The 19197-nt window shown below is 44.8% G+C and overlaps 1 protein-coding gene across 2 annotated transcripts in view; it reads left to right on the top strand.

Annotated features, from left to right (window-relative positions):
• Positions 1–19197, top strand: part of LOC132820423 (nitric oxide synthase 1-like) — a 108663-nt gene that overhangs the window by 74182 nt on the left and 15284 nt on the right. For both annotated transcript variants that reach the window (XM_060832542.1, XM_060832543.1), the window contains exons 17-18: positions 3304–3433; positions 16357–16435. In XM_060832542.1, coding sequence (XP_060688525.1) covers positions 3304–3433; positions 16357–16435 — 209 coding nt within the window. The remainder of the gene's footprint in view (positions 1–3303; positions 3434–16356; positions 16436–19197) is intronic.

The raw sequence follows: 19197 nt of genomic DNA, 5'->3' as shown, positions 1-19197 counted from the left end.
AATGGGACCATACCCAACACCAAGTAGTTTTGGAAAAAAACAAAATCAAATCCAGTGCATCAATGACCTCATGAGCACTTCGTTTAAGACCTTAGTTTTCAGTTTCTCTCTCTCTCTCTCTCTCTCTCTCTCTGTCTCTCTCCACCTTTGTTTCTGCCTTGTTCCTTCTCTCTGCACAGTTTTTGCCTCTCGTCTTCAATCACGGAACCCTAATTCTAGCAATCTTCAAATTTCTTTGAAACATTGAAATTCAGCTGATCCTTGCCTCCCTCCTACTCACAGTAAGATACCGAATAAATATAATTTCTTCAAGAATATTGGTCTTCCTCAAAGTTTCCATGTTTGTCTCCCTGTAACTCTTCACGCCCCACCCCCCACCCCCTTGCGTTGTCTTTGTCTCTAATTACACCTCATTATATAGAGTCATTGTGTCTTATTGTATAGAGACAGGCCCTTCGGTCCAAACTGGTCCATGTCAACCAAATTGTCCATCCACGCTAATCCCATTTCCCTGCATTTGACCCATACCCTTTAATCCTCTCCTATCCATAGTACTTGTACAAATGCCTTTTAAATATTTTTAATGTACCTGCCTCAACCTCTTCCACTAGCAGCTCATTCCATATGCATGCCACCTTCTGTGTAAAAAAAAGTTGCCCATTGGGTTCCCTTTTAATCTTCCCTGAAGCACACTAGTCTTCAATTCCCCAACCCTGGAAAAAAGACTGTGTGCATTCACCCTACCTATGCCTCTCAAGATCTTATGTACTTCAATAAGACCCCTGATAAGTTTCCTATGGTCCACAGAAAGAAGTCATGGCTTGTCCACTCTCTCCCTATAACTTAGATCATTGAGCCCTAGCAACATTCTTGTAGATTTCTTCTGCACTTTTCCAGTTTAATAGCATCCTTTCTATAGCAAGGAGACTAAAACTGATCACAATATTCCATGTGCAGCCTCACCAACGTCCTGTACAACTGCATCATAACCTCCCAACTTCTGTACTCAATGCCCTAATTGATAAAGGCCAATGTGCCAAAAGCCTTCTTCACTGCCCTGTCAACTTGTCACTTCATTTTCAGGGAACCATGCACCTGAACTCCAAGGTCCCTCTGTTCCACTACATTCCTTAAAGCCCTACCCCTAACCACGAAACTTCCACCTTGATTTGATGTGGTTCTGTTCGCCGAGCTGGAAGTTTTTGTTGCAAACGTTTCATCCCCTGGCTAGGCGACATCATCAGTGGTCTGGAGCCTCCTGCGAAGCACTTCTTTGATGTTTCTTCCGGTATTTATAGTGATCTGTCCTTGCCGCTTCTGGGTGTCAGTTTCAGCTGTCCGCTGTAGTGGTTGGTATATTGGGTCTCACTACACACTTTACATTCAACAATCAGATATACGAACAAATCAACGGAACACCCATGGGATCACCAATCTCGGGACTCATAGCAGAGGCAGTTATGCAAAGGTTAGAACAAACAGCCCTACCACAAATTCAACCCAAACTCTGGGTCAGATGTGTCGATGACACGTTCGTAATCATCAAAAACACGGAAATAGAAAAAACACACTGGATCATCAACGCCACACTCACAGGAATCCGATTCACGAGAGAAGAAGAAAAGGATAGCCAACTCCCATTCCTAGACGTGATAGTACAGAGAACACCAAACGGAGAATTCACCACAAAGGTACACAGGAAAACAACACACACAGACCAAGTCCTAAACTATGAAAGTAACCACCCCAACACACACAAACGAAGCTGCATCAGGACACTATTCAAAAGAGCCACAACACACTGCAGTACATCAGAACTGCAAAAAGAGGAAGAGGAACACCTATACAAGGTATTCGCCAAAAACAGATACCCGCGCAACTTTATCAACAGATGCCTAAGAGACAGACCACGGAACGAGGACATGCCACAACCAAAAGGACTAGCCACACTACCATACATCAGGAGCGTTTCAGAACTGACAGTCAGACTACTGCGACCCTTAGGACTCATAACGGCACACAAACCAACAGCCACGCTCAGACAACAACTCACTAGAACAAAAGACCCGATACCCAACATGAGCAAAACTAATGTAGTTTACAAAATACCATGCAAGGACTGCGCAAAACACTATATAGGACAAACAGGAAGACAGCTAACAATCCGCATACATGAACATCAACTAGCCACGAAACGACACGACCAGCTATCCCTAGTAGCCACACACGCAGACAACGAGCAACATGAATTCGACTGGGAAAACACTACTATCATAGAGCAAGCCAGACAGAGAACAGCCAGGGAATTCCTAGAGGCATGGCATTCATCCACAAACTCCATCAACAAACACATCGACCTGGACCTAATATACCAACCACTACAGCGGACAGCTGAAACTGACACCCGGAAGCGACAAGGACAGACCACTATAAATACCGGAAGAAACATCAAAGAAGCGCTTCGCAGGAGGCTCCAGAGCACTGATGATGTCGCCTAGCCAGGGGACGAAACGTTTGCAACAAAAACTTCCAGCTCGGCGAACACAACCACAACAACGAGCACCCGAGCTACAAATCTTCGTACAAACCTTGAACCTTGATTTGACTTCCCAAAATGCAAGATAATACACTTACTTATATTCAACTCCATTTGCCATTTCTTGGCTCACTACCCCAGTTGATCAAGGTCTTGCTGCCATTTCTGATAATCTTCCTCATGCTCCATGAAACTGCCTATTTTAGTGTTCCCTGTGCCACCATTCTCACAGTCTCTATCTCTTTATCTCCCAGTTGCTATATCAGTACTGAAGAAGGGTCACTGGATCTGGAATGTTAACTCTGATTTCTCTCCATGGATCTTGCCAGACCTGCTGAGTTTTCCCAGCAATTTCTGTTCTTGTTTCTATATCTCCCTATCTCCCAGTCTACCTATCCCTCTTTCTCCCAGTCTCTCTATCTTCCTATTTTTCCATATCTCTCCCCTGTTTCAATATTCCTCTGTTCTCTATCATCCTGTACCAGTCTCTCTAACCCATTGTCTCCCGTTTTCTCCACTTCCCTGTCTCCCAATCTCTCTACCATACTGTTTCCAAGAGTCTCTATCTCTCACTTCCAATTACTCACTATGTCCCGATTTTTATATCTCAATGTCTTCTTCCACTCTCTCTCTATCTCTCAACCTATCTTGCTGTTTTCTACCTCTCTTCTCCTCACCAGTTAATCTCCTATTGCTCACTGGTTTAAATCAGTTTCATGATTTAACTCTCACCACATGTTCCTCACATTGTATTGCTATTTTCACAGGCTGCTTGTGAGGTTTTCTGTATTGATGATGAAACTGGCAATGACGATGATGATTCCCACAATGACTCCATCTGGAAACCAAACAATTATAGACTGTCCGTCGTGGCTGAGATGTTAGAACTGGAACCAGGTAAAACTGTGAGCTGAAAATGGAGAACAGACTGTCACTGTGAGTGTGCATGTGTGTACATGTATGATATATACAAAACCCAGCACTGGCAGTGTGTCTAACAAGGGACTGTGTATTCCAGCATCAAGTGCACAAAGTTAAAAATCATACAACACCGGGTTATAGTCCGACAGGTTTATTTGGAAGCACTAGCTTTCAGAGCGCTGCTCTTTTATCAGTTAGGTCTGACAAAGCCATGCTGACTATTCCTAATTAATCCGAACCTATCCAAATGGATGTTAATTCTGTCCTCCAGAATTTTCTTCAATAATTTCCTTAAACTGACATGAGATTCAGTCGTCTGTAAAGTCCTGGTTCTTTTCTACCATCCTTCTTGAAAAATGGAACCACATTAGTCATCCTTCAGTCCTCTGACAGCACCCCTGTGGACAGAGAGGCATTTAAAATTTGTATCAGAGTTCCTGCAGTTTCCTGAGTCACCTTGCACTGCAGGTGTATTTGCATGTGGGCCTGGGAATTTGTCCGTTTTTAAGCCCAATAGAGCCTCCACTATTTCTCCATTTCCTATATTTCTCCATTTCCTATGTCAAACTGTGCATGTCCCTCACAATCCCTGTTCCCAAATTCCGTATCTATGTTCCCCATTTCCAGAATGATGAGTCGAGAGAGGTATTTATTTAATACTCTTCCAATGTCCTGCAACCTCACACGCAGCTTGGACCCCTTGGTCCCTACTCTTTCCCTGGTTAACCTTTTACCTGAAATGTTTTTCTAAAATATCTTGAAATTTTCCCTAATCCTGTTTGCAAGTCCTTTCTCATGCCCGTTTTTTTCTTAATTATTCATTTTGTGGGATGTGGGTATTGCTGGCTGGCCAGTATTTGTTACCCATTCATAGTTGCTTGTGAGAAGGTGGTGGTGTCATTCCTTCTTGAACTGCTGCAGTTCATTTGCTGTGGGTTGACCCACAATGCCTTTAAGGAGTGAATTCTAGGAGTTTGACTGAGTGACAGTGAAGGAACGGTGATATATTTCCAAGTCTGGATGCTGAGTGGCTTGGAGGGGAACTTGGCAGTGGTGGTATTCTCATGTATCTGTTGCCTTTGTCCTTCAAGATGGAAGTGGTAGTGGGTTTGGAAGGTTTTCTTCAAATTGCTTTCTTAAATTCCTTCTTGCATTAGAGACATGGCTAGAGGAGGAACAGGAATGGTTATTGCAGATTCCGGGATTTAGATATTTCAGTAAGAAAGGGAAGATGGTAAAGGGGTGGGGGGTGGCATTGTTAATTAAGGGTTTTATTACAACAGCTGAGATAATAAGTGATGACTCATCCACTGAGATAATTCAGGCTGAGATTAGAAACAGGGAGTTTTTGATAGGCCTCCGAATTGTTCCAGGGATGTAGGGGAAAGGATAGCAAAGATGAATCTCAATAGGAGCGAGAGTAACAGGGTAGTTCTTATGGGAGACTTTAACTTCCCCAATATTGACTGGGAATGCCATAATTCAAGCAGTTGAGATGGGTCAGCTTTGTTCAATGTGTGCAGGAGGGTTTTCTGACACAGTATGTAGACAGACCACAGTATGTAGAGATGCCATATTGGATTTGGTACAGGTGAATGAACCTCGCCAGGTGTTAGATTTGGTGGTAGGTGAGCACTTTGGTGATAGTGACCATAATTCGGTTATGCTTACAATAGCAATGGACAGGGATAGGTATGTACTGCAGGGAAAAAGGTATAAATGGGGAAAAGGCAATTATGATGTGATTAGGCAAGATTTAGGATGCAGAGGATGGGATAGGAAACTGCAGAGGATAGACAGACTTGAAATGTGGATCTTATTCAAGGAACAACTACTGTGGATTCTTGATAACTATGTACCTATCAGGCAAGAAGGTAGTTGTTGAAAGAGGGAACCATGGTTTACTAAAAAAAATTGAAGCTCTTGCCAAGAGAAAGAAGAAGACTTCCGGGAGGATGAGGTGTGAAGGCTCAGCTAGGGGGCCTGAGAGTTAGCTAGAAAAGATGTAAAGAGAGGGTTAAGAAGCGCCAAGAGGGGACATGAGAAATTGTTGGTGGATAGGATCAAGGAAAACCCTAAGGCCTTCTATAGGTTTTTCAGGAATAAAAGATTGATGAGAGTGAGATTAGGGCCAATCAAAGACATTTGTGGGAAGTAGTGCGTGGAATCTGAGGACATAAGGGAAGCACCTAATGAATACTTAATGTCAGTATTCACATTCGAAAAAGGGAATGTTAGTGGGAATACTGAGATCAAACTACTAGATGAGATGGGATTGCAGTTGACAAAGAGGAGGTTTTAGCAATTTTGGAAGATCTGAAAATAGATAAGACCCCAGGGCCAGATGGGATTTATCCTCGGATTCTCTGGGAAGCCAAGGGGGAGCTTTTATCTTTATGTCGTCATTGTCAACAGGAATAGAGTCAAAAGACTGGAGGATAGCAACTGTTGTTCCCCTGTTTAAGGAGGGGAATTGGGGCAGCCCTGGTAATCATAGACAATGATTTGGAGATGCCGGTGTTGGACTGGGGTGTACAAAGTTAAAAATCACACAACACCAGGTTATAGTCCAACAGGTTTAATTGAAAGCACACTAGCTTTCAGAGCGACACTCCTTCATCTGAAGAAGCGTCGCTCCGAAAGCTAGTGTGCTTCCAATTAAACCTGTTGAATTATAGACAAGTGAGCCTTATTTCGGTTCTGGGTAAAGTGTTGGAAAAGGTAAGAAGAGATAAGATTTATAATCATCCGGAAAGGAATAATTTGATTAGGGATAGTCAACACGGTTTTGTGAAATGTTTCTCGAGAAGGTGACAAAACAGGTGGATGAAGATAAAGCAGTTGATGTGGTGCATCTGGACTTCAGTAAAGGAATTTGATAAGGTTCCCCACAGTAGGCTGTTGCACAAAATACTGAGTTTTGGGACTGAAGGTGATATAGTGGTTTGGATCAGAAATTGGCTAACTGAAAGAAGACAGAGTGTGGTGGGAATGGGAAGTGTTCGTCGTGGAGCTCAGTTACTAGTGGTGTACCACAAGGATCTGTTTTGGTGCCACTGCTGTTTGTCATTTTTATAAATGTTCTGGAGGTGGGAATAGAAGGATGGGTTAGTAAACTTGTAGATGATACTAAGGTAGGCAGAGTTGTAGATAGTGTCAAGTTTAGAGTGGTGCTGGAAAAGCACAGCAGGTCAGCAGCATCCGAGGAACAGGAAAATCAACATTTTGGGCAAAAGTCCTTCATCAGCAATTGTGGATAGTGCCAAAGAATGTTGGGGGTTGCAGAGGGACATAGATAAAATGCAGATCTGGGCTGAGAAGTGAGATAGTTCACTTCAGAAGAAGTAATAGGAACGTAGAGTACTGGGCTAATGGTAAAATTCTTGGCAGTGTGGGTGAATTGAGAGACCTCGGTGTCCAGATACATAAATCCCTGAAATTTATCACCCAAGTTGATACAGTTGTTAAAAAGGCATATGGCATTTTGGTGTTTATTGGTAGGGGGATCGAGTTTCAGTGTCACAATGTCATGCTTCAACTCTACAAGACACTGGTAGGCCGCATCCGGAGTATTGTGTACAGTTCTGGTCACCGCATTACGGGAAGGATGTGGAAGCTTTGGAAAGGGTTCATAGGAGATTTACCAAGATGTTTCCTGGTATGGAAGGAAGGTTTTATGAGGAAAGGCTGAGGAAACTGAGGCTGTTTTTGTTAGAGAGAAGAAGGTTGAGAGGTGACTTAATCGAGACATATAAAATAATCAGATGGTTAGATAGGGTGGACAGTGAGAGCCTTTTTCTTTGGATGGTGAAAGCTAACATGAGGGGACATCGCTTTAAATTGAGGGCTGATAGATTTAGGACAGATATGAGGAGTGATTTCTTTACTCAGAATAGTAGGGGTTTGGAACGTCCTGCCTGCAACAGTAGTAGATTTGCCGACGTTAAGGGCATTTAAATGGGCATTGGATATACATATAGATATTACTGGAACAGTGTAGATTAGGTGGGCATCAGATTAATTTCACAGGTTGGTGCAACACCGAGGAGTGTGCTGTAATATTCTATGTTCTATATTCACTTCCTGCATTCCTCAAGGTCGTAGCTGAATTGTTCCCTTTGGATTTGCTAAAAGCCTTTCTCTCCTTCTTCATCCAATCCCGAATTGTGCTGGACATCTCAGGTTCTTTCAACTAATTGCTCCTACTTTTCCCCATAAAGGGTACATGTTGGACCTGGACCCTTCCCAGCTCCATTTTGAATGCTATCCCATTGCTCTGCTGTGGACTTACACACAAGGAGCTGTTCCCAGTCTACCGAGGCCAGATCCTACTTTATTTGAATAAAATATACCTTCCCTTCACTCTAAAGCCACCTTTTGCAGGCCATCTTTTTCCTTGTCCACAAGAAATTTGAACCGTACTGTGTTGTGGTCATTATCACCTACATATTCCCCCACTGTCACTTTGACTACTTATGCAGCATCTTTTCCCCAGAACCAGATTCAGCAATGCGCCATCTCTTTGATCCAAAAAAAAAATCCCATAGATATTTCAAGAAATCTGACCCTTCTAGACTATCCCAATTTATGTTGGGAAAATTGAAATCCCCTACTACAATGACCCAATTATTACTCTTATACACCTCTGTGTCTTCACATTTGCTTGTCTATTTCCCACTGATTTTTTGGGGGCCTATAATATACTTCCAGTACTTCCTTTACCAAAAACATGTAAATCCTGTCTCTCAGAATCCCCTCCAACAAGTTACCCTCCACTGACGTCAGTTAGCCTTTAAATGGTTTAATGGCTTTTCCTTACAACATTTCTTAAATAATGGCACAGCAATTGCCAACTTCCAGTCTTCCAGCACCTCACTCTTGGTTGTCGGGGATACAGTCTCTCAGCAAGTGGCCCGGCAATCTCTTCCCTAGATTCCCATTCTGTTCTGGGATACACCTGATCCGGTCCTTTATGAATTTTAAAACATCCAGCACCTCCTCTTCTGTAACATGGACTCTTTCCAAGACATCACTATTTATTTCCCCAATTCTCCAGTTTCCATGTCCTCCACAGTAAATACTAATGGGCAATATTTGTTTAGTATCTCACCTAACTCCTGTGGTTCCACATGTAGACAGTCTTGTTGATCTTTATGGGGCCCTATTTTAAGACCAAGAGACACAGGACCACAAATTAGGCCAATCAGCCTACTGAGTCTGCTCCGCTGTTCAATCATGGCTGATAGGTTTCTCAACCCCATTCTCCTGGTAACCTTTGATCCCTTGACAATCAAAAACCTATCTTAAATATTCTTAATGACCTGTCTTCCATAGCCTACTGTGGCAGTGAATTCCATAGATTCACTACTCTTTGACTGAAGAAGTTTCTCCTTTTCTCAGTTCTCTGTGCCCTCAGGTCTGAGTCTCTCTTATCAATGGAAACATCTTCCCAACATCCACTCCGTCCAGGCCATGAAAGTATTCGATAAGTTTCAATTAGATCTCTCCCATATCCTTCTAAACTCCATTGGCTTTAAACCTAGAGTCCTCAAATGTTCCTCATATGTTAAACTTTTCATTTCTGGGACCATCCTTGTGAATCTCCTCTGAATGCGCTCTGAATTCTCTCAAGCCTCCAACTTGGCACCGCCCTCTTGACCTATCCATCTTCCTTCCCACCTATCCTTTCCAACCTCCTCTCTGACCAATCACCTTTCTCCCCCTACCTTCATCTACCTATGACATTCCCAGCTACTTCCCCTCCCTCCCCCCCGCCCCCAGCCCACAAACCTCATTCCTGATGAAGGACTTATGCCCGACTCTCCAGCCCCTCGGATGCTGCCTGACCTGCTATGCGTTTCCAGCACCACACTCTCAAGGTCAGATGCAATAGTCAGGGTAATAGTGTAGGGGAATGGGTCTGGATGGGTTGCTCTTCGGAGAGTCATTGTGAATTTGTTGGGCCAATTGGCCTGTTTTCACACTCTGGGGATTCTATGATTTCTCCTCACCTCCTTAATGCTACCTGTCCCTCTACTTATCTTTGTATTGTCTGCAAACTTACCCAGAATGCCCTCAGTTTCTTCATCTAGATCATTAATGTATAACGTGAAAAGTTGTGGTCCCAGCAATGAGCCTTGCAGAAAATCACTTGCCATCTGTTGCCATACTGAGAAAGATCCTTTTGTCCCACTCTCTGCTTTCTGTCAGACAGCCAAACTTCATTCCATGCTAGCACATTGCCTCTAACACCATGGGCTCATATCTTGCTCAACAACCTCCTGTGCAGCACATTGTCAAAGGCCTTCTTCAAGTTCAGTTTGATAACATTCATTGGCTCTTGGTCTAACCTGCTCATCATTTCCTCAAAGAAATAAAATTTAAAATAAAAGCAGATTTATCAGGTGTGACCTCCCCTTGATGAAACCATGCTGACTTTGCCCTATTTTACCATAATATTCCAAGTATTCAGAAATCTCATCCTTTACAATAGACTCAAAAATCTTACCCACAATTGAGGTTCAGCTAATCGGCCTGGAATTATCCATCTTTTGCCTTACTCCATTTTTATACAGGGGTGTCAATTTAGTGATATTCCAGTACTCTGATACCTTCCCCAACTCTAGCGATTCCTGAAAGAATATTTTCTCCCTCGTTTCTCTTTTGCCCTGTAGCAGCGTTTTCCCTTGACAGGGTATGAAAACTCAGGAGGCAGGCAACACTCAGGCAGGTGGAAGTTTATTCATGCAGAAACCGGTTAAAGCAGGGAGAGTATCAAGGGAGCATCCCTGAATCTGACTTCAACATACAAACTCAGTTATTCGCTTAAGCTTTGGCTCAGATCAGAAAATAAATCAAGGACACCCTCTAACATGTACAATAAAAAAGCAATATTTCTATACATTTCTGTAATTATCACATGCAATGTGGTTACAACCCCTCCCTCCTAATCCATATGTCCAACCCAGTAATAAACCTAATTAAAGATGGGCATTTCTATGTCCGGTCGTAAGTTCTCATGATCTCATGGTGTTGAACAAGCACGATCCTTGGGATCCTTCTATGCATCCTGTTCATTCGGATGCCAACGTTAATTGCTATATTCCTTCAGGCCTCTCAGGCTGGCTTTATCTGTAGAGCAAGCTTGAATTCTATTATTTATTGTATTTCATGTGCTATCCTTATCCAATTCAATTATTCCCCTTGTATTTCCCACTGTTCTAATTATGTGTTCAAAAATACAAAAGACAGTTAGGTTTAATGAGCTGCTTTAAGATTTGTAATATTGAATCTTGTTAGGAAGTTAGTTATAAGGTGTAAGGTTAAATACAATATTTCCTACTCTTTGTACTTTGTGATTAATGGGTTGTAAGCAATCTATTTAAATGGCGGATGAAATTCAATGTGGGCAAATGCAAGGTCTTGCACTTTGGAGAAAAGAACACAGGCATGGACGATTTTATAAACGGTGAGAAAATTCATAAAGCCAAAGTACAAAGTGAACTGGGAGTGCTCGTACAGGATTCTATCAAGGTTGACTTGCAGGTTGAAGCTGTGGTTAAGAAAGCAAATGTAATGTTGCATTTATCTCAAGATGAAAATGTGTTGCTGGTCAAAGCACAGCAGGCCAGGCAGCATCTCAGGAATAGGGAATTCGACGTTTCGAGCATAAGCCCTTCATCAGGAATGAGAGAGAGTAGCCAAGCAGGCTAAGATAAAAGGTAGGGAGGAGGGACTTGGGGGAGGGGCGATGGAGGTGGGATAGGTGGAAGGAGGTCAAGGTGAGGGTGATAGGCCGGAGTGGGGTGGGAGCAGAGAGGTCAGGAAGGAGATTGCAGGTTAGGAGGGCGGTGCTGAGTTGAGGGAACCGACTGAGACAAGCTGGGGGGAGGGGAAATGAGGAAACTGGAGAAATCTGAATTCATTCCTTGTGGTTGGAGGGTTCCCAGGCGGAAGATGAGGCGCTCCTCCTCCAGCCGTCGTGTTGTTATGTTCTGCCGGTGGAGGAGTCCAAGGACCTGCATGTCCTCGGTGGAGTGGGAGGGAGAGTTAAAGTGTTGAGCCACGGGGTGGTTGGGTTGGTTGGTCCGGGCGGCCCAGAGGTGTTCTCTGAAGCGTTCCGCAAGTAAGCGGCCTGTCTCCCCAATATAGAGGAGGCCACATCGGGTGCAGCGGATGCAATAGATGATGTGTGTGGAGGTACAGGTGAACTTGTGGCGGATATGGAAGGATCCCTTGGGGCCTTGGAGGGAAGTGAGTGTGGAGGTGTGGGCGCAAGTTTTACATTTCCTGCGGTCGCAGGGGAAAGTGCCGGGGGTGGAGGTTGGGATGGTGGGGGGTGTGGATCTGACGAGGGAGTCACGAAGGGAGTGGTCCTTGCGGAACGCTGATAGGGGAGGGGAGGGAAATATATCCATGGTGGTGGGGTCCGTTTGGAGGTGGCGGAAATGACGGCGGATGAAATGTTGTATGCGGAGGTTGGTGGGGTGGTAGGTGAGAACCAGTGGGGTTCTGTCTTGGTGGCGGTTGGAGGAGCGGGGCTCAAGGGTGGAGGAGCGGGAAGTGGAGGAGATGCGGTGGAGGGCATCGTCGATCACGTCTGGGGGAATCTGCGGTCCTTGAAGAAGGAGGCCATCTGGGCTGTGCGGTGTTGGAACTGGTCCTCCTGGGAGCAGATGCAGCGGAGACGAAGGAATTGGGAATATGGGATGGAGTTTTTGCAGGGGGCAGGGTGGGAGGAGGTGTAGTCCAGGTAGCTGTGGGAGTCAGTCGGTTTATAGTAGATGTCTGTGTTGAGTCGGTCGCCCGAGATAGAGATGGAAAGGTCTAGGAAGGGGAGGGAGGAGTCTGAGACAGTCCAGGTGAATTTAAGGTCGGGATGGAAGGTGTTGGTAAAGTTGATGAACTGTTCAACTTCCTCGTGGGAGCACGAGGCAGCGCCGATACAGTCATCGATGTAGCGGAGGAAAAGGTGGGGGGTGGTGCCAGTGTAGTTGCGGAAGATGGACTGTTCCACATATCCTACGAAGAGGCAGGCATAGCTGGGGTCCATGCGGGTGCCCATGGCAACTCCTTTAGTTTGGAGGAAGTGGGAGGATTGAAAAGAGAAGTTATCAGGGTGAGGACCAGTTCAGTCAGTCGAAGGAGGGGTCAGTGGAAGGGTACTGGTTGGTGCGGCGGGAAAGGAAGAAGCGGAGGGCTTTGAGTCCTTCGTGATGGGGGATGGAGGTGTACAGGGACTGGATGTCCATAGTGAAAATAAGGCGTTGGGGACCGGGGAAGCGAAAATCCTGGAGGAGGTGGAGGGCGTGGGTGGTGTCCCGAACGTAGGTGGGGAGTTCTTGGACTAAAGGGGACAGGACCGTGTCGAGGTATTGGGAGATGAGTTCGGTGGGGCAGGAGCAGGCTGAGACAATGGGTCGGCCGGGGCAGGCAGGTTTGTGGATTTTGGGCAGGAGGTAGAAACGGGCGGTGCGGGGTTGTGGGACTATGAGGTTGGAGGCGGTGGATGGGAGATCCCCTGAGGTGATGAGGTCCTGGATGGTCTGGGAGATGATGGTTTGGTGGTGGGAGGTGGGGTCGTGGTCAAGGGGGCGATAAGAGGAGGCGTCCGCGAGCTGGCGTTTGGCCTCAGTGGTATAAAGGTCAGTGCGCCAAACTACCACCGCGCCTCCCTTGTCTGCGGGTTTGATGGTGAGGTTGGGATTGGAGCGGAGGGAGTGGAGGACTGCACGTTCTAAGGGTGAGAGGTTGGAGTGGGTGAGAGGGGTGGACAGGTTGAGTCGGTTAATGTCACGGCGGCAGTTGGCTATAAAGAGGTCGAGGGCGGGTAAGAGGCCAGCACAGGGTGTCCAGGTGGATGGGGTGTGTTGGAGGTGGGAGAAGGGGTCGTCAGAGGGTGGGCGGGAGTCTTGGTTGTGAAAGTAGGCACGGAGGCGAAGGCGGCGGAAGAATTGTTCAATATCTCGGCGCGTGTTGAACTCATTAATCCGAGGGCATAGGGGAATGAAGGTGAGGCCCCTGCTGAGGACTGATCTTTCATCCTCAGAGAGGGGGAGATCTGGAGGGATGGTGAAAATCCGGCAAGGCTGGGAGCTAGGACCTGGTGTGGGACTGGAGCTGGGGCTGGGGGCGGGGTCAGGGGCGGGGACAGAGATCGAAGTAGGGGCGGAGTTAGACGTGGTGACGTTGCTCGATGTGGGGTATCTCAAGATGGTTGGAATATAAAAGCAGCGATATGCTACTGAGACTTAATAAAGTTCTAGTTAGGCTCCATATAGAATACTGTGTCCAGTTTTGGACCTCAGGAAGGACCTACTGGCACTGAGCATCTCCAGTGGAGATTCACATGGATGATTCCTGGAATGGTAGGCCTAATACACGATGAACGAATGAGGATCCTGAGATTGTATTCATTAGAGTTGAGAAAGTTGATGGGAGATCTCATAGAAACTTACATGATAATACATGGCTTAGAAAAGGTAATTGTTTCCATTAGGCAGGGAGACTAGGACCTGTGGACACAGCCTTAGAATTAGAGGGGGTCAAATTAGAACGGAAATGAGGAGACATTTCTTCAGCCAGAGAGTGGTGGGCCTGTGGAATTCACTGCCACGGAGCACAGTGCAGGCCGGGACGCTAAATGTCTTCAAGGCAGAGATTGATAAATTCTTAATCTCGCAAGGAATTAAGGGATACGGGGAGAGTGCGGGTAAATGGTGTTGAAATGCCCATCAGTCATGATTGAATGGCGGAGTGGACTCGATGGGCTGAATAGCCTTACTTTCACTCCTATTTCTTATGGTCCAATGGTCTTATTTTGTTCAGGACACATGATGGTATTTCCTGAAGTTAATTAACTTTCACATCTAGGTCTAATTACTTTTTCTTTAATATTTTTATTAAGCATTGGTGATATGTATTTACTTTATCACCACATCTAGGATGTGACATGTATCCTCTATAGTGAAGACTGATGCAAAATATCTGTTCACTTTATCTGCCATTTCTTTATTTTCCATTATTGTCCAGTCTAACCGGATAAGGTTTACTTTTTAACTCTTTTTCTTAAATATCTAGAGATTCTCTTGTCGTGAATGTAACGAGGTCCAGATGGACCTCATAGAATACGTGTTCCCTGATTGGAGCTGTTATTCTGGTTCAGTGAAGGCTCCTTGATCACAGCTATAAACAGGAGAGTCAAAGGTTCTGTTTGTTTTGAGACTTGGCTCTGAGGAAGCTGGATCAATGTCATGGACTCTCCGTGTGCAAATAAAATGTGACTTGGTGAATGGATCCTGGCCCTTGTAAAGCTATTTCACCTGTTAATATCTGTTTTTATATTTCTGGCTAGCTTTCTCTCTTACTTCTAACATTTCCATCTTTATTAATTTTTAAGTCAATCTTTGCTGTTATTATATTCTGTCCAATGTTTTGACCAGCCACTTGTCTTTGTGCAATTATGTGTTTTTTTTTATTTAGGTTTAATACTTTCTTTAACATTATAGAAGATGATAAAGAGATTTTGATCAATTGGGTCAATGGGCTGAAGATGGGCTTTAATTTGGATAACTGTGAGATATTATGTTTTGGTAAAACAAACAAGGGCAGGACGTTTACAAGTAAATGTAGGGCCTTGGATAGGGTCATAGAGCAGAGCGACCTAGGGATTCAGGTACATAATTCTTGTAAATTTGTATCAACATAGACAAGGTGGTTAAGAAGGAATGTTGCAACTTTGCCTTCATTGATCAGACCTAGGAGTTGGGATGTTCTATTGAGTTGTACTTCATACTCTTTGGAATGTATCTATTTTGTGTATTCTGAAGTATCCCCTTAAATATCTGCCACTATACCTCTACAGCAACACATGCCTTAATGTAAATTGCCAGTTAGTTTTAGCCAGGTCTGCTTTTCTGTCTTTATAATTGCCTTTATTTAAATGGAAACAAATTAGTCTCAGAACATTCCTCTTTCCCTCAAACGGAACGTAAAATTCAATTATATTATGGTCACTACTACCTAAGATCACCTTCGTTATGAGATCATAAATTAATCTTATCTCATTGCACAATGCTAGGTCCAATATGGTCTGCTCTCTGGTCAGCTCAGGAACATGCTCTTCATAGAAACTGTCCTGTAAATATACCAAGAATTCCTACTCAAGGCTACCTTCACACATTTGACTTTTAACATATCCCAGGATTATCATAATGTTCTTCTGACAACTCCCATTATTTCTTTCTTTATGCTCCACTTTGCCATTTGTTGTAATAGGGGAACCTGTACACCACTTCCTCAAGTGATTTTTTAAACTTTACATTTCTCATCTCTACCCAAACCATTTCCACGTCATGGTTTCTTAGCTTCTCTGTTGTACTAACGTCATTATTAACAGTCATCCTTCCAACTTTTCATAGCTTCCTGTACCTTCCAAATATCCTATAATTTTCAAAGTTTGAATTTCATAACAGAACAGGACTGAAGGTGTCTCTGTGTGTCTCTCTGTCTGTCTGCATTTCTCTCCATAGGTCTGTGTCTGTTTTGTTCTCTCTCCCTCTCTCTCTGTTCCTTTTTCTGTCTCTCACTTTTCCTCTGTCAGTCTCTATCTCTTTTTTGTTATTCTCCCTGACTCTCCTTTTATTCACTCACTCTTTCTGTTTATCTCTCTTTGACATTGTCCATTTTATTTTCTCTTTTGGTCTCTCTCTTTTCTCTCTATCTCTGTCTCTCTGTCTCTCTCTCTCAGTATCTCAGAGCTGTTTGTTTCTTTTTCTTGCTCTCTCTCAGAAACTGGTTCTGTTTTTCTCTCCTCATCTTGTTCTCACTGCCTGAAATGCTCCTCACTCACTGTGTTCTGTAGAATCTGCTGATGTTTCTGTGTTTTTGGTTTTGAACAGCTCTGTCTCACTTGCATAGGCGGAAAGTTGTTCAGAGTCGAGTTTTGTCCAGACAGAATCTGCAACACAAGGACTCCGGGTGAGTTGTGTCTTTGAACATTTTTCATATCTGTAGTGAGCAATTTAAGAAGCAGTGATATCAAACCTTCTGGGAATTTTAGGGATCATTGTCCTGATATTTGATACCAGACCTAAGGCTGGTGCAACTGTATTCAAGCAGAATGGAGCAGCAGCAAAATTATAAGGACACACCATGGACAGCGAGAGCCTATTCAAAAGGAAGAGGACTGTTTAAGGGATGGGACCTGGAATTACTTAGAATCAGGTAGCTGCCCAGTGAGATTGGGGAGGCAAGTCTGGGCATCCCTTAGTTGAGGGTGGTTCAGGTTGAGTTGGAGGTGGACTGGATGACAAGGGCTGCTCTTTTCTTTAAAAGGGTGAAGCCAATGAGTCGACTGGTGGCAGTTGATTCAATGTGACTCTGCACGTATTGCTGTTAATCTTCCATTTGAGTTCCTCCCATCTTTCCACACAGCCTCATGTTCCTGTCTGTCTTGTGGTTTTCCAGCTTCCACTTTAACTGTGGGAATGAGTACCATCTTCTCGTCAACACTCTGGGGAAGGGGTTTCACCTGAATTCCTGAGGGGGCTTTTTGGAGAGTATCCAATATTTTCCTCACCAGGCTCTGCTCTCTCTCACGCAAGTGAATATTTGAAGGCAGAGGCAGACTGATTCTTGTTAAGCAAGGGGTGAAAAGCTATTAGGGGTAAAAAGTGAGAGTGTAGATTTGAACTGATAATCAGACCAGCCATTATCATAGTGATTGGTGGAATAGGCTCGAGGGGCTAAATGGGCTCCTGAGTGAGATGTTCATTTGGAAATAAACACAATCTCTAGATGTTGACCCAATGCAAATCCTCCACAATCCTACAAACTGCCACCAGTCCACTCATTGGCTTCTCCCTTTTAAAGACAACAGCAGCCCTTGTCATCCAGTCCACCTCCAACTCGACACTAATTACTCATTCTCCAATGAACAGTCTACGGTGGAGACATGGCCATTTCAAGTTCCTTTCTGCTTATTCTTCTCAAATACCATCCCATTGATTTGACTTGGCAGTTCCTCAGTATTGACCCTCCTATAGTGTGTCACACCCTCAGTACTGGCCCTCTGACAATGCAGCACTCCCTCAGTCCTGTCCCTCTGACAGTGCAATACACCGGCAGTATTGCCACGCTGAGAGGGCAACATGCTTTTATTGCTGACTGTAACAGTGCACCACTTCCCCTATCTGTGTCCCTGTCCTTAAGAAAAGATGAAGATGCAGGAGTTGGTCAGTTGGCCCTTTGCTTCTGCACCACTAGTCAATACAATGATTAATCATGCAATTTCAGTATTTCATTCTCGCTTTCTCTCCATACTCTTTGATCCCTTTAGCTCTAAGGGCCATATCCAATTCTGTCTTGAATATATCGAATGAACTGGCCCCAACAACTTTCTGTGGAAGAGAATTCCACAGGTCTACAACTCTGGCTGAAGAAATTCTCCCTTATCTCAGTCCTGAATGGCATACTCCTTATTCTTAGACTGTGAATCCTAGTTCTGGACTTCCCCAACATCAGAAACATTCTTTCTGCATTTAGCCTGTCCAGTTCCATCAGAATTTTGTGAGATCACCCCTTGTTCTTCTAAATTCAAGCAAGTACAAGCCCAGTCAATCCAATCTTTCATGATTTGTCAGTCCTACCATCCCAGGAACAAGTCTGGTGAACATTCTCTGGACTCCCTCAATAGCATGAATCTCCTTCTTCAGACCAGGAGACCAAAGCTCACAATGCTCAAGGTGTGGCCTCACCAAGACCCTGTATAACTAGAGCAAGACATCCTTACTCTTATACTCAAAGGCCTCCTTATGAAAGCCAGCATGCTATTAGCTTTCTTCACTGCCGACTGTACCCGCATGCCAACTTTCAGTGACTGTTTCACCATGACACCTAGGTCTTGTTGTGCCTCACCTTTTCCTGAACTGCCACCATTCAGATAATCTGCCTACCTTTATAGTGTCTATTCATGGCTTAATATCCCTCTGGTAAAAAATGAGGTCTGCAGATGCTGGAGCAGCTGAAAATGTGTTGCTGGTTAAAGCACAGCAGGTTAGGCAGCATCCAAGGAATAGGAAATTCGACGTTTCGGGCATAAGCCCTTCATCAGGAATGAGGAGAGTGTGCCAAGCAGGCTAAGATAAAAGGTAGGGAGGAGGGACTTGGGGAAGGGGCGATGGAGATGTGATAGGTGGAAGGAGGTCAAGGTGAGGGTGATAGGCCGGAGTGGGGTGGGGGCGGAGTGGTCAGGAAGAGGATTGCAGGTTAGGAGGGCGGTGCTGAGTTGAGGGAACCGACTGAGACAAGGTGGGGGGAGGGGAAATGAGGAAACTGGAGAAATCTGAGTTCATTCCTTGTGGTTGGAGGGTTCCCAGGCGGAAGATGAGGCGCTCCTCCTCCAGCCGTCGTGTAGTTATGTTCTGCCGGTGGAGGAGTCCAAGGACCTGCATGTCCTCGGTGGAGTGGGAGGGAGAGTTAAAGTGTTGAGCCACGGGGTGGTTGGGTTGGTTGGTCCGGGCGTCCCAGAGGTGTTCTCTGAAGCGTTCCGCAAGTAAGCGGCCCGTCACCCCAATATAGAGGAGGCCACATCGGGTGCAGCGGATGCAATAGATGAAGTGTGTGGAGGTACAGGTGAACTTGTGGCGGATATGGAAGGATCCCTTGGGGCCTTGGAGGGAAGTGAGGGAGGAGGTGTGGGTGCAAGTTTTACATTTCCTGCGGTTGCAGGGGAAGGTGCC

Source organism: Hemiscyllium ocellatum, chromosome 11 (assembly GCF_020745735.1).
Source record: "Hemiscyllium ocellatum isolate sHemOce1 chromosome 11, sHemOce1.pat.X.cur, whole genome shotgun sequence".
NCBI lineage: Eukaryota > Metazoa > Chordata > Chondrichthyes > Orectolobiformes > Hemiscylliidae > Hemiscyllium > Hemiscyllium ocellatum.
The sequence above is the reverse complement of the archived record's forward strand: the minus strand, read 5'-3'. Positions and strand labels throughout refer to the sequence as shown.